Source organism: Gadus morhua, chromosome 7, assembly GCF_902167405.1.
Source record: "Gadus morhua chromosome 7, gadMor3.0, whole genome shotgun sequence".
NCBI lineage: Eukaryota > Metazoa > Chordata > Actinopteri > Gadiformes > Gadidae > Gadus > Gadus morhua.
Genome location: NC_044054.1, coordinates 339,936 through 354,582, shown reverse-complemented (window position 1 = coordinate 354,582; position 14,647 = coordinate 339,936). Strand labels below are relative to the sequence as shown.

The following is a 14,647-nucleotide window of genomic DNA, read 5'->3' as shown; positions in this document are numbered from 1 at the left end:
GGCTATTAGTTTATTTCTTACTCACAATTAGTTTAGTTAACATGTTTTAATGTAGCTCAAAATATATATGTAAAAAATATATATAAATTGTGGGTGTGGTCATACGCAGTAGTTTCTGCCACACCGAAATGAAGGAGCACTGCACGCTACTGATTCTAACACGTTATGTCTTTTTCACTGATCCAAGCACTCCAATACAAAAATGTAAAGTAACTTGTAATTTGAGTAACTTTAAAACAAAGTACTTTTTTACTCTTACTCAAGTAGGTTTTCAAATTGGAAAATTTACTTTTACTTAAGCAGATTTTGAAGGAGGTAATTTTACTGTTACTTGAGTATAGATTTTCAGTAGTCTAACCACCACTGTGCTTACAGCACCTGGTATTCCCAGGCGGTCACCCATCCAAGTACTAACCAGGCCCGACCCTGCTTAGCTTCCGAGATCAGTCGAGATCAGGCGTGCCTAAGGTGGTATGGCCGTAAGCAATTATAGACTTGACCATATTAGCTTTTATACAGGAGGAGGACGTAAGGAGTGAGAGCGCTGCCGTGGCTAGAGACGGGACTTGTACAGAAACAATGATTAGATCCATAATGAATGAATGAATACGTTATTCCAGACTCAGAGTTACATATTTGAACGCAATGCATTACACTGCTTGGGCGTCATCGTTTGCGTGATCTTTTGAAGAAACGTAGCGTTGCAAAACCTGGGATGGACTAAGGTGGACCGCCGTCATTGCAGCTCTCTGCTACGTCACTACACTGTCCACATGTTTCACAAATAGAGTTTGAGGAGACGTCGTCAGAGTCTGTATGTTGCTTAAATTCTCCAAAACAGTGGGCGCTAAAGATCAGCGCACGGTAGACCATTGCATCCAATGAGCTCGAGTTGAAAAAGTGTAATGCTTACAGCACCTGGTCTTCCCAGGTGGTCACCCATCCAAGTACTAACCAGGCCCGACCCTGCTTAGCTTCCGAGATCAGACGAGATCGGGCGTGCCTTTTTTTTTAAAATATTTTTAATGTTTCCAATTTTTTTTACAATTTCCCGTCACTACTTACAGCAACCTGGCCTTCCGAGGAGGTCTCCCAACCAAGTACTAACCAGGCCCGACCCTGCTTAGCTTCCGAGATCAGACGAGATCGGGCGTGCCTATGGTGGCATGGCCGTAAATATTTAAAGACTTGACCATATTAGCTTTTATACAGGAGGAGGACGTAAGGAGTGAGCGCGCTGCCGTGGCCAGAGACGGGACTTGGACAGAAACAATGATTAGATCCATAATGAATGAATGAATACGTTATTCCAGACTCTGAGTTACATATTTGAACGCAATGCATTACACTGCTTGGGTGTCATCGTTTGCGTGATCTTTTGAAGAAACGTAGCGTTGCAAAACCTGGGATGGACTAAGGTGGACCGCCGTCATTGCAGCTCTCTGCTACGTCACTACACTGTCCACATGTTTCACAAATAGAGTTTGAGGAGACGTCGTCAGAGTCTGTATGTTGCTTAAATTCTCCAAAACAGTGGGCGCTAAAGATCAGCGCACGGTACACCATTGCATCCAATGAGATCGAGTTGAAGAAGTGTAATGCTTACAGCACCTGGTATTCCCAGGCGGTCACCCATCCACAGGCATGCAAACTAGTCACCTTTCGGCGAAATTCGCCGTTTTGAAGACAAAATTGACCACTTGTGTGATTCGTGGAGATCCGTTGAGAAAACATTTTGGGGGGGGGGGGGGGGGGGGGGGGTCTGATGGCCAGCCATGGAGTCCTTGTAGCGCCTGCTAATAGCGAGCGGACAGAGAGAAGGCGCAGCATTCTGTCAGGCGGCACGACAAGTGGGCGCACTCCCGTGGAACTGTCGCTTCCGTGCTCGTCGAACGCATGCGCTCGCTCGTGAAGCCGCGCGGACATCCGACAGCGCGAGCGGAAAGTCGCCTACCATCTGAAACGGCCAAGCGTGAGCCCAGCGGAGCCTTTAAATGCCTCGTTTCCACCGAGCGTTTCCACCGCCGACAGTACCCTCATGGTAGGCCGGATGTCGATCGCCGCGGCAGCCACGTAAACATCCCGAAGGTGAACGACGAGAACTGATTCCCAAAACAAACATAACAAAAATATGGTCACGTAAATAAAATATACAAACGAACAGAGCTTCGTCTCCCCGCGACCTTATATTATCTAAAACGTTCTCATCGATTCAGCCGATGAGAGTGCAATCGCGTTGCCATGGCAACGCGAGGGTAAACAAATGATAAGGCACCGCCACACAAGTTAAGTAACGATCGCTGTAGGCTTCAATATCATGCAAGCACCTTGGTTTTCTTTTTATTTTGTTCTACATCACAATTGCATGCTTTAATAAAGTATTGTCTTCTTTAATAGGTCCATGCTCCACCTCCTTGTTCGCCCAAGCTAACGTTTTACGCGACACGTCCATTGTCCAGAATAATACCTCGCGGTTTGTTTTTATCCCCATGTCACGCCCACTTTTGGCGGTGGAAACGCGAACCGTGCCGCAACTTTGCGAACCGAACCGAACGCACCCTCCGGTGGAAACGCGCCAAAAGAGAATTTTTCAGCGGGTCACCAGTTGTGTTGATACATACTAGTCGATATAGCCGAGAGAAGTCGCTCGAAAGCGGGCCCTTGAGACACTGGTCCAGGCCAAGAAGAAAAATAAATAATGGCATACTCCTATTGCCCTGTCCTCCCACCTCTTTTTATTCTTCTCAATATTCTTTCTTAATTTTGTGATAAATTATGTACCTATTGGGGCTGCCCTTGCACATAATAAATTAATGCTTTGTTTGTAATTGTGCGCAGTCCTGTAATTTTTTTTAGCTTGTGACTAACCCTAACACATTAAAATATGTAAAAGAAAGCTCCCCGGAGTATAAACCTGGAACCCTATAGTGGGTCTGTGTTTTTCTCAGCTCACGCATCATTCTCACCTTTTTCACCCCGAGCCAGTTTGCATGCCTGCATCCAAGTACTAAGCAGGCCCGACCCTGCTTAGCTTGCGAGATCAGACGAGATCAGGCGTGCCTAAGGTGGTATGGCCGTAAGCATCTATAGACTTGACCATATTAGCTTTTATACAGGAGGAGGACGTAAGGAGTGAGAGCGCTGCCGTGGCCAGAGACGGGACTTGTACAGAAACAATGATTAGATCCAAAATGAATGAATGAATACGTTATTCCAGACTCAGAGTTACATATTTGAACGCAATGCATTACACTGCTTGGGCGTCATCGTTTGCGTGATCTTTTGAAGAAACGTAGCGTTGCAAAACCTGGGATGGACTAATGTGGACCGCCGTCATTGCAGCTCTCGGCTGCTCCCTGCTAGCAGCGTCACTACACTGTCCACATGTTTCACAAATAGAGTTTGAGGAGACGTCGTCAGAGTCTGTATGTTGCTTAAATTCTCCAAAACAGTGGGCGCTAAAGATCAGCGCACGGTAGGCCATTGCATCCAATGAGCTCGATTTGAAAAAGTAAAATGCTTACAGCACCTGGTATTCCCAGGCGGTCACCCATCCAAGTACTAACCAGGCCCGACCCTGCTTAGCTTCCGAGATCAGACGAGATCGGGCGTGCCTTTTTTTTTAAAATCTTTTTAATGTTTCCAATTTTTTTACAATTTCCCGTCACTACTTACAGCAACCTGGCCTTCCCAGGCGGTCACCCATCCAAGTACTAACCAGGCCCGACCCTGCTTAGCTTCCTAACCCTAAGGTACTATGGCCGTAAGCATTTATAGACTTGACCATATTAGCTTTTATACAGGAGGAGGACGTAAGGAGTGAGAGCGCTGCCGTGGCCAGAGACGGGACTTGTACAGAAACAATGATTAGATCCATAATGAACGAATGAATACGTTATTCCAGACTCAGAGTTACATATTTGAACGCAATGCATTACACTGCTTGGGCGTCATCGTTTGCGTGATCTTTTGAAGAAACGTAGCGTTGCAAAACCTGGGATGGACTGGTAACCCTTCCTTTTACAGTCCCCTAATTACTAGGTATTTACTCTGTAAAAACCTGGTAAATCATAGTGTATTACTGGGTAATTACCACTGGTAATAAGAAGGTAAATACAGAGGTAGTTACCCAGTAAATACATGGTAAATCATAGTGTATTACTGGGTAATTATCACTGGTAATAAGAAGGTAAATACAGAGGTAGTTACCCAGTAAATACATGGTAAATCATAGTGTATTACTGGGTAATTATCACTGGTAATAAGAAGGTAAATACAGAGGTAGTTACCCAGTAAATACATGGTAAATCATAGTGTATTACTGGGTAATTATCACTGGTAATAAGAAGGTAAATACAGAGGTAGTTACCCAGTAAATACATGGTAAATCATAGTGTATTACTGGGTAATTATCACTGGTAATAAGAAGGTAAATACAGAGGTAGTTACCCAGTAAATACATGGTAAATCATAGTGTATTACTGGGTAATTATCACTGGTAATAAGAAGGTAAATACAGAGGTAGTTACCCAGTAAATACATGGTAAATCATAGTGTAGTACTGGGTAATTACCACTGGTAATAAGAAGGTAAATAGAGGAATTACAGCTGAAGTACTAAGTTAACCCTCCACCATTACCCATCAACTCAACTAACTGTGTAAATTACTTTTTCTTAGTTATTATTCATAGCTACACCCATTTAGAAAGGGTTTATTCGATTTACCTTAGAAACTATGGAATTACTTACCTGGTAACAAGCTCCGCAGGAACAGTTTTCCTCTAGTGTCATGGTACATCTTCTTAAATACTGGGTACAAAGCCGTTTGTTTCCATGGTGTTACCACGTTATTACCATATAATTTATAATGGATACATTCCATTGTCCATGCAGTCAACACAAACTTGTACCATGTACGTTCTGCGACGTTACCAAGTAAAACCCGACAATTTACCCGGTAAGTAACCTAAAACTGTACTGTAAAAGGACGCCTTGTTTGTTTCCATGGTATTACCAGGTTCTTACCATATAATTCGTAATACGTTATTCCCTTTTCCATGCAGTCAACACAAACTTGTACCATGTACGTTCTGCGACGTTACCAAGTTAAACCCGACAATTTACCCGGTAAGTAACCTGAAACTGTACTGTAAAAGGAAGCCTCGTTTGTTTCCATGGTATTACCAGGTTCTTACCATATAATTCGTAATACGTTATTCCCTTTTCCATGCAGTCAACACAAACTTGTACCATGTACGTTCTGCGACGTTACCAAGTAAAACCCGACAATTTACCCGGTAAGTAACCTGAAACTGTACTGTAAAAGGAAGCCTTGTTTGTTTCCATGGTATTACCAGGTTCTTACCATATAGTTCGTAATACGTTATTCCCTTTTCCATGCAGTCAACACAAACTTGTACCATGTACGTTCTGCGACGTTACCAAGTAAAACCCGACAATTTACCCGGTAAGTAACCTGAAACTGTACTGTAAAAGGAAGCCTTGTTTGTTTCCATGGTATTACCAGGTTCTTACCATATTATTTGTAATACGTTATTCTCTTTTCCATGCAATCAACACAAACTTGTACCATGTACGTTCTGCAACGTTACCAAGTAAAACCCGACAATTTACCCGGTAGGTAACCTGAAACTGTACTGTAAAAGGAAGCCTCGTTCGTTTCCATGGTATTACCAGGTTCTTACCATATAATTCGTAATACGTTATTCCCTTTTCCATGCAGTCAACACAAACTTGTACCATGTACGTTCTGCGACGTTACCAAGTAAAACCCGACAATTTACCCGGTAAGTAACCTGAAACTGTACTGTAAAAGGAAGCCTCGTTTGTTTCCATGGTATTACCAGGTTCTTACCATATAATTCGTAATACGTTATTCCCTTTTCCATGCAGTCAACACAAACTTGTACCATGTACGTTCTGCGACGTTACCAAGTAAAACCCGCCAATTTACCCGGTAAGTAACCTGAAACTGTACTGTAAAAGGAAGCCTCGTTTGTTTCCATGGTATTACCAGGTTCTTACCATATAATTCGTAATACGTTATTCCCTTTTCCATGCAGTCAACACAAACTTGTACCATGTACGTTCTGCGACGTTACCAAGTAAAACCCGACAATTTACCCGGTAAGTAACCTGAAACTGTACTGTAAAAGGAAGCCTTGTTTGTTTCCATGGTATTACCAGGTTCTTACCATATTATTTGTAATACGTTATTCTCTTTTCCATGCAATCAACACAAACTTGTACCATGTACGTTCTGCGACGTTACTAAGTAAAACGCGACAATTTACCCGGTAAGTAACCTGAAACTGTACTGTAAAGGGAAGCCTCGTTTGTTTCCATGGTATTACCAGGTTCTTACCATATTATTTGTAATACATTATTCCCTTTTCCATGCAAACATCAAACTTCTGCGACGTGACAAAATAAAACATCACAATGTACAGAGTTAGTAAACTGAAACTGTAGGCTACTGTAAAAGAAAGCAATGTTTAATCCCATGGTAGTTACATTGTACTGAACAAAGCTTTAACTGTTGCTACCATGTAAATGTATAACTATGAGACAGTAGGGTGATACACAGAATAAGTCGTTTAATCTTTTTAAATAATTACGCTGAAACAAGCTAAAGAGAAACTGCACATGACATGGTAGGACATCTGTAGTAACTACCTCATCACCTTCATTTAGACTTCAGGGAGGGTTGTTAAACTTTGTAACATGCTCTTATGTCTTTAAACAAGCGCCCAAGAATGCCCTTCCTATGCTCTTTTCCAAGCCAGTGGTTCCACTCGATGAACCTTAAAGGGATAGTTCACCCATTTAGAACCGGAGTTCTATCATTATAAAATCGCTATTGTAATGTAAATTAATATATAAAAAATATCAGTCTAAACCAGTCTCCCCTTGGCCCATTTTTTCTCATCAAATTTTCTCCCGAAATGACGTCAAATGACGCGTTTGACGTCATTTCGGGAGAAACCTCTCTTCCCGCTAGATGGGCCGAGGACTACAACACACTTTTGGTGGCAAATTTGCCGGAAATTTTTCCACCAATAAGGAATGAGAGGGGGCGGGAGCTTGCACGCTTGCACGCTCAGCTCGCGTACTGAGGGGGAATGAGAGGGACGGGAGACCGACACAAACCTCTGACCATGGCAGAAGCAACAGCTGAGTTTGAAAATATATTGCTGCATTGTAATATTCAGGGCTATCTGTATGAGCCAGAATACAGCGAGGAAGAACTGAGACGAATTCGAGGAGGAGGCTGCTGCGGCTGCAGCTGAACAAGCCTTGCCTGTTGCCGAGGAGCCGGATCGCGCCGCCGCCGGAGTGAACTGGTGGTGTACCTGTTTGCTCTGTTCACCTATGGAGACTCACAAAGAGTCCCTGTGCTGCAGCGAATTTCAGCGATGCCAGTTTCTTCGCGATGAAATGGCTGAATCTGGCGAGGAAGGGGCCGTGTGTGTAACATCTCACCCAGGCTTTACGCCTCATCTGAACCGTTGGGTATTGGACACTTATTTCCGTACCCAGAAAATAAACTGGAAACGCCAGCCAAAGCCCGCCGGGAGAAACGGACGTCTGAGCACAGAGTAAGTGTTTGTTTACTAACACATTGGCTACAATAGTTTTGAGTCACGGGGAACGTGACAATGTAGTTATCCGAAAGTAGCCGACCTTATTGGCAGAGCATAGGCTACGTTACGTTAGCTTCAAGTCTGTGTAATGCTGTAGGCTACTCAAGGCATAATTTATCTTGCTTTGCTAATTTTGTTCTTTCTTTCTTTGACAGTATAGGCTAACATCTTACCGGCATTTCCTGGAGTGGATACTGCAAGGTGAGAGACTTGGGAGAGGCAATCGCCTTGTTTTGCCAGCGTGTGTTGTCCAGGCCATCAGGGCTAATTACCCAACACAAGATGGGCAGTACCGTGGCTACCAGGAGACGGTAGATGCCCAAGATGAGCTGTGATATTTAGCAAACTCACCATACGTTTTGTTTTTGTATATAGATTATATTTTATGAATAAAACTTCAAATTCATGTTGGTTGTTGTGATTTGTTTACTATACCAAATGATGTTACACTAAAGTAGGCCTGCTGTATAAGATGAACACTTATTTCAACTGGGGAGAAAAGGTTTACATATAGCCTACTTGATATGCTGAAATACTGTAATTAGCAAATGTTTGATGTACAGTAATATACAAATGATACCTAAAATAATTATAAATCTATTCTTGCTACATTCATACATGATGGCTGTATGTTGAACCTACTTTGCAACAAAAAATGTAATGACAGAAACTTAAATAATTATTGCAGTGAAGTTTGTTATGGTGAACATGGGTTTATACAGGAGTCCAAGGTAAGGTAGTAAAAACAATAAGATTTTATTCACAAAGGAAAATGATCCAATATTTACAAAGATAAGATTGAAAACAAATGTTTTATAAAAGATACGTTTAAATAGATAAAATAGGTCAGATGTCCCTCTCAGAAGCGCCTTTTTAATTCAGCCACTGCCGCCTCCTTTGGTGGTTTTGGCACTGGTGCAATGTTAGGTGGCAGCGCAGGCTGGGGCAGGGCAAGTGAGGATGTTGAAACCTTATATAGAATCGTTGGGTTGATGACAGAGGCTTGCCGCACATCTGGCAAAATTTGAAAAGTGACATCAAGCAGGACTCATTCACAATGATCTTCTTTCCGTGCCAGTCATTGATGCCTTCATCTTCTGATGAAGACGTTGACGTGGGGGTGACAGTTGTGTTGGGCTGGTAGTTTTCGTCTGCTTCACCCACAGTGCTAAAACTTGAATCAAGGGTCCCAGGTGTGTCGGGGCACGATGTCTGCAAAACAAAGAGGTTTATTTTTAATTGTAAAGATGACCAATTATATAAATATTATTCCTTTAGAATGATTAGTTGAAAGTTAGAAAGTGTTATCTTGTGTAAGTAATATATTGGCAAAATATTTGCTTTATATCCTTTGTAAAGTAGCCTTTTCAGAATCTTACCGATAGTCCTTGGTCCGAGGGAAAGGTTTTCACTGGTGTGGATGTCAAAGGGAAGGTCTTCAGCGGGTTGGAGGATGCAGAGAGAGTCAATGCGCCATGACCACTATCAGCGTTCTGTAATGACACAGGCATTTAGTTTGTCATGTTTTTGGTACCACACACACAAAAATTTAATGTAGGGACAAGAATAAAACTGCTCAATATGCATTTGCTTCCTAGTATAATGTTAGATTATATCACTCACTGAAAAGGCTTTTTTCCTGCTTTACTTTGTTTTTGAACTATTTTAGCAATTTGCCCCGATAGCTGCTATTCGTTTGGGTCACGTGACGTCACTGTAGCTTTGCGCCACCATCTTGACGACCGATCTCACCCACTGACCCATTGATTTCAGTGGTAACTCATGCAGGCAATTTGTTGTGCAGTGGGCACAACAGTACATACTACATACCTAGTGCAAGGCAACGGGCAATGCTCGTTCAAAACTCATCCCCGGCGTCCATAGCGAAATCGACAGTATGCTAAGCTAAGCTAAGCACACAGAGACCCGGGTAGCAGCCGAGGGAGCGTATCTATGATCCCGGGTCCTATGTTCCCCGGGTCCTATGTTCCCCTCTTTGTATGAGACTGGGGAACAAAGGACCGCTTTTCCCAAAAAGGGTCCTATGTTCCCCGATATGTTAGTTTTTCTACCATTACTGCCAAATACCGGCCGAGAAAACTACCATTGCATGTGTTTACCTTTGTGGAAGAGGGAGACGTCGGAGAACCTGACGCAGTCTTTTCCTACGCCGGTAAACAAACCCCGAGAAGCCCAATCCCTACGAGAGCTCCCCGCGCTACGGCCAACCGGATGCGCAGAGCCTTTGGCCGTGATATTATTATACAAATTATATTATATACTAAGAGCTCCGGGAGTCGCAAACGGCACGGGGAACATAGGACCCTTTTCACTGCTAGTGAGCTCTAGCAGTAAACTGAAGTGCTCACTAGTAGCAGCACAGAAATATAGTAGAATATTACGACAGTCTTACCTGTAGGCGACTGCGTTTCGCTGCGGGAGGTGCATTAGAAGCCCCGGCCTGTTCGTCATCTGGGCACGGGCCCACAGCGAAGACGCACGGAACAGCGGTTGGTTTGAGTGCGGACCTTATCTTGCCGAAAAGTCTTCCATCAAAATCCTCCAGTTTGAAATGGAGACTGCATATCGTTTTTCCTTTTATAATTTCCTTCCCGGTGTCTTCTCCAACTCTGTGGTTGTTTATCGCCCGCAGCCATAGTTTGCAACGCTGAGCGTCTTTCCCTGGCAAACCGTGAAAACTTACGCTCTGTCCCAACCTCGGCTTTTCGGTGCAACCGGGTACCAAACAACCACTGGGCATGATTGCTTTTGGAAAAATGAGTCAAAACTAGTCAACGACGGTTCGTGAATAACTTTGTGAATAAAGTTTGTTTGCTCGCATGGGTCCTTCCCCCTTTTAAACGGAAACAGGTGGGCGGGGCAGCGAGCGCAATGCACTGTGGTAGTTGGAGGTTTTCTCACCTTGAGCCAGAGAGACCATGAAAACACTCTTTCTGCCTTTTTTCAGGCTAGGATGAACCAATTTCAATTTATTTTTCACATTTATAATACATTGAATTATTTAATTCATAAAACCTTCATATTCCCACCGGTGAACTATCCCTTTAAGTTAATCTTCAAGGCCTTCTCTGACAAGTTTCCCCTGTACCTGTAGATGTCCTCTTTATAATTCCGCCATGCCCGTTCAATTTGCTGTGTGTGAGCACCACTCCCAGGGTGGACAAAATGTCTCGGGTGATTAACCTGATAGTGAATGTAACCATCATGCGACAATCTGTTGTACGCACCCCAGCAATCACTTATCACATCACTTCCAGGTCTAATATATTTTCTGATTATTGGGAGCAATCGCCTTCTGGATCGATTTTTCACCAGTTTTAAGACAGGACGTCTACGGGACCCCTTCACTTCTACCATTCCAAAGACCCACGAGCGTCTACGCCAGGTGTTTCCACGTCGTCCACGACCGTACTGAAAATAAGCAAAATGTAATCCTTAAAAGGCAGTCCACCCAAAATGTATCATTTGATTATGTTACTCACTTCAGGTCTTGTTGATCCACCCCCATGGTCATGATAATAATACTGCATGGCATATGAACATTTCATAGGGCTAGCTTCCAAAGAAACATTTTTAAGTGTCAAATTTTTACACATATACTCCATTATATGAGGCCATGAAATGGTCATATGCGAGGCCTCTATCCCCATGGAGGTTGATCAACAAGACCTGAAGTGAGTCTAACCTTTTATAGATTATTAATTATAGATCATTTGGGGTGAACTATCCCTTTAACTATTAAAACCTTTTACCACTGTATTTATAATACTGTAGTAATTCAGATGTACTGATCTATACAAAACAGAAATTACCATTTTACTTACAAAAACGTACCTTTCTTTTGTGTCTGAATTTGCTCTCGTCTATTGATACAAAAGCTCTCCTCCCTCCAATTTGCATTTCCCGTCTTCCTTCCAGTCGTCTGATTGCTTCACCGCAGATTTCCCTCAGAAGTGTAGTCACCCTGGTCAGTGATTTGCTGCTCCCACATACTCCATCCTCTATCATGTCCACTTGCCTCTTCCTCAAACCCTGTGACAAACTGAGACAAAAAAATACTAAACATTTACGTTCCAATAGTTTAAGTCACATACAGATACATGAAATGCAGTGAAATGAAAAAGTAGCAGTGCCTGCAGAGATTGTGCAAAAAGAGAGAGTAGAATAAGGGCAATAATAATTAAGACAATTAGCACTATAAAGAGTATCAAGTCAGCAATAATATTAAATTTAAACGTGCAAAAGAACAATATATGGTATGGTATACATGGTATGGTAAACATGACAACTACCATGACAACTATCAACTATCAACACACTATCACCATATTGTCAATTAATCCAGCCTGATTATAATAATACAACAATGATTAAAGATGAAATTAAATGTGGATTTAATATATCAGAAATATTAGGCAATATTACAGGACATTGTTATAGCGTAACCAAAACACATTTAAGTAGCGTGAGAGAGATCGAGCACCTAACCTGTGCATTATTGTCATCCATGATGGTAGTGGAATGTGGGATCTGGAGAATATTGAGCCCTCTCTGATGGACCTTGTGATGCACCTTCCCCTGTGGTTGGCCTTTCTACAGATCCTGTAACATACATCATCTGTAAATATTCAAGATTCCATACCTTGACAGACTATGTTAAGGCACAGGTTGATCATGTTATGTTTTAAATGTATTGATTTAATTGGGGGTTATACATTGTTGATGACAAAACAATATAGTACATTTACAGTAAACAACGGAAGTCTTTGCAAAGTGACACGTTTTGTTATTTGGTACTCCAACACTTTGAGTTTGAAAGGATTCAGTGACCAAGAGGTTAAAGTGCACACTGTCAGCTTTAGTTTTAGGGTACTTGCATCATTTTTGGATGACATTACAGCACATTTTGTACATGGTCCCCCCATTTTATGTTCCCAAAAGTATTTGGACAGATTAACGTTATGCACAATAGTCATATTAAGTCATTGGTCGCATATCCTTTGCATGCAGTAACTGTCTGAAATCTGTGATCTGTAGGCATCACTAGAGGCTAGATCTTCCCTGGCGATGTTCTACAGGCTTTTTGTCTTCTCTTCAGTATGTGAAATATATATACTAAATTGGATCGAGATTGGGTGTTTGACTTGTGCATTATGTTAATCTGTTCAAAGAATAGGAAGCCCTAAAATGGGAGGACCATGTACAAAAGCTGCTTCAATGTCATTTGATATGGATTTAAATACTCAACAATTAAGGTTGACAGTATGCACTTTAACTTCATGGGCATCCTTTCAAACGGAAGGTGCTATAGTACAGAACCAAAATAATAAAACAGGTGTCACTGTCCCAAAGTTGCTGCTCCTCCTATGGTTTTGTGTTTTGTGAGTAGTAGAAGAGAGAAACGTCACAGGAGAGCAAGTTCTCCGAGTGGGAATTGAAATTGAAGTACAATGTTAAGATGCAGTATAATCTAATGGCACATTGATCTGAGTGTAGCAATGATGATCCTCTCTTACCACCTGTATCCATCCTTGGTTGTGCTGGTTCTTTTGAATTGCATTCTGTTGTTGCACACAGGGCATCGTTTTTTCCTTGCAACCAGCCTCTCCTTCTGGAGCCATCTTATTAATCGTTTGCCCCCTTGCGCTGTCCTCTGCAGTAATTCCCTTGTCAATGTCATATTACTGAAAAATACACACAATTTAAAATGTAACAGATGTAACATTAGATGCAGTTGTAGTACCGGTAGATGTTCTCCGGAGGTTGGTGCTCTTCGCGGGCATTCTTTTCAAACATTCTGCTAGATCGCTAAATTGCATTCCTAGCTACATTTTACTTTGAGGCAAAATCACGTGTTGAATCACGTGAACGCCATAGCGCGAAGTACGATTTTTTAATCCAACAAAATGATGTTTTATTTCAGCTAATGTTACATGTTTACTGTATTTAAAGGGGTCGTTTGGAAATTTGGACATAGGGCCTGATTCCCAAGTTAGCCTTTGTGTTCTTTATCATTAGCAGTTTAAAACATTTCATTTCAGTCCTTCTAGTTGCTAGGCTAGCGCACGGCAACAGCAACCGCCATTAGAATCGCGCAACAATCGATAAATTAGAATTGAAAATATGTGCGAATCGAAACATCCATCATATTTGGTAGAAAATACAGATGTTGATATAAGGGAATAAACTTACTTGGATCATAAACAGGCACGGAAAACGACAAAAAAGGGTGTCCTTCAGGACTCTGCAAAGTGCGCCGTGGAAGTGAGCATGCGCAGTGCGCACTAACAGTGTGACCGAATAACGAACGTAAAGAGTGGTAGAAGTCACGCCCTTTCCGGTAGAGCCAATGGGACCTACCGGACAGGGCGTGACTTCGCCACTCTATGCTTGGCTTTGACAGATGCATCCGTATCCCCCCGGGACCCCCCCCCCTTTCCATCTTCCATCACCGTGACCGTGGACTGCAAGTCGCATTTATTCGCCTCCGAAGAAGAAGACTGTCAGCTGAACACTACCACGATACCTCTATTAATCCCGGTAAGACAGCGAGCACGAGGATCTTCAAGCGGTCACTAGTGACCCGTGACCCATATTTCCCCATAAGTTAACCACAAACCATAAGTTAACCATAAGTTAGCGAAAAAGTTTGCTATAGTTTGCTACTGTTAGCTAGTACATATCAGGCTCTAAAAGAGAGTACAGCTCATTTAGTCTGGGGCCCCCTGGTTGAGCTGCTCCCCCCGCGACCCGACCCAGGATAAACGGATGACGATGAGATGAGATGAGGCTTGGCTTTGACATAATTTATTATATTCAATATTTTTTTAATGCAGTCATGCCAAAGACACGAGGAACCAGAAGAACCGACAAGAGCCAAAACCCTGATGACCTGCTGCAGTCTGATAATGAAGGTAATTTAATGTTACATAGTAAAGGGTCTAGTAACCGTAAAACCTTTT

General features: G+C 42.4%; 1 protein-coding gene, 1 long non-coding RNA gene, 1 other non-coding gene and 1 pseudogene across 3 annotated transcripts; 1 reads left to right on the top strand and 3 right to left on the bottom strand.

The window, feature by feature from the left end:
- Positions 1-366: 366 nt before the first annotated feature.
- Positions 367-485, bottom strand: LOC115548096 (5S ribosomal RNA). Its single transcript, XR_003977525.1, has one exon. It is a non-coding gene; the product is annotated as a 5S ribosomal RNA (ribosomal RNA).
- Positions 486-1,058: 573 nt separating this feature from the next.
- Positions 1,059-1,178, bottom strand: LOC115548073 (uncharacterized; annotated as a pseudogene).
- A 6,177-nt stretch (positions 1,179-7,355) lies between these two features.
- On the top strand, positions 7,356-8,066 carry LOC115547458 (uncharacterized). The gene is made up of 2 exons (XR_003977366.1): positions 7,356-7,619; positions 7,820-8,066. It is a non-coding gene; the product is annotated as an uncharacterized LOC115547458 (long non-coding RNA).
- A 330-nt stretch (positions 8,067-8,396) lies between these two features.
- Positions 8,397-10,425, bottom strand: LOC115546580 (uncharacterized). The gene is made up of 3 exons (XM_030360184.1): positions 10,078-10,425; positions 9,044-9,157; positions 8,397-8,876 (listed from the first exon to the last, which is right to left on the bottom strand). The coding sequence occupies exons 1-3, from the start codon at positions 10,423-10,425 to the stop codon at positions 8,538-8,540; spliced, it is 801 nt and encodes a 266-aa protein (XP_030216044.1). The 3' UTR covers positions 8,397-8,537.
- Between the last annotated feature and the right edge of the window lie 4,222 nt (positions 10,426-14,647).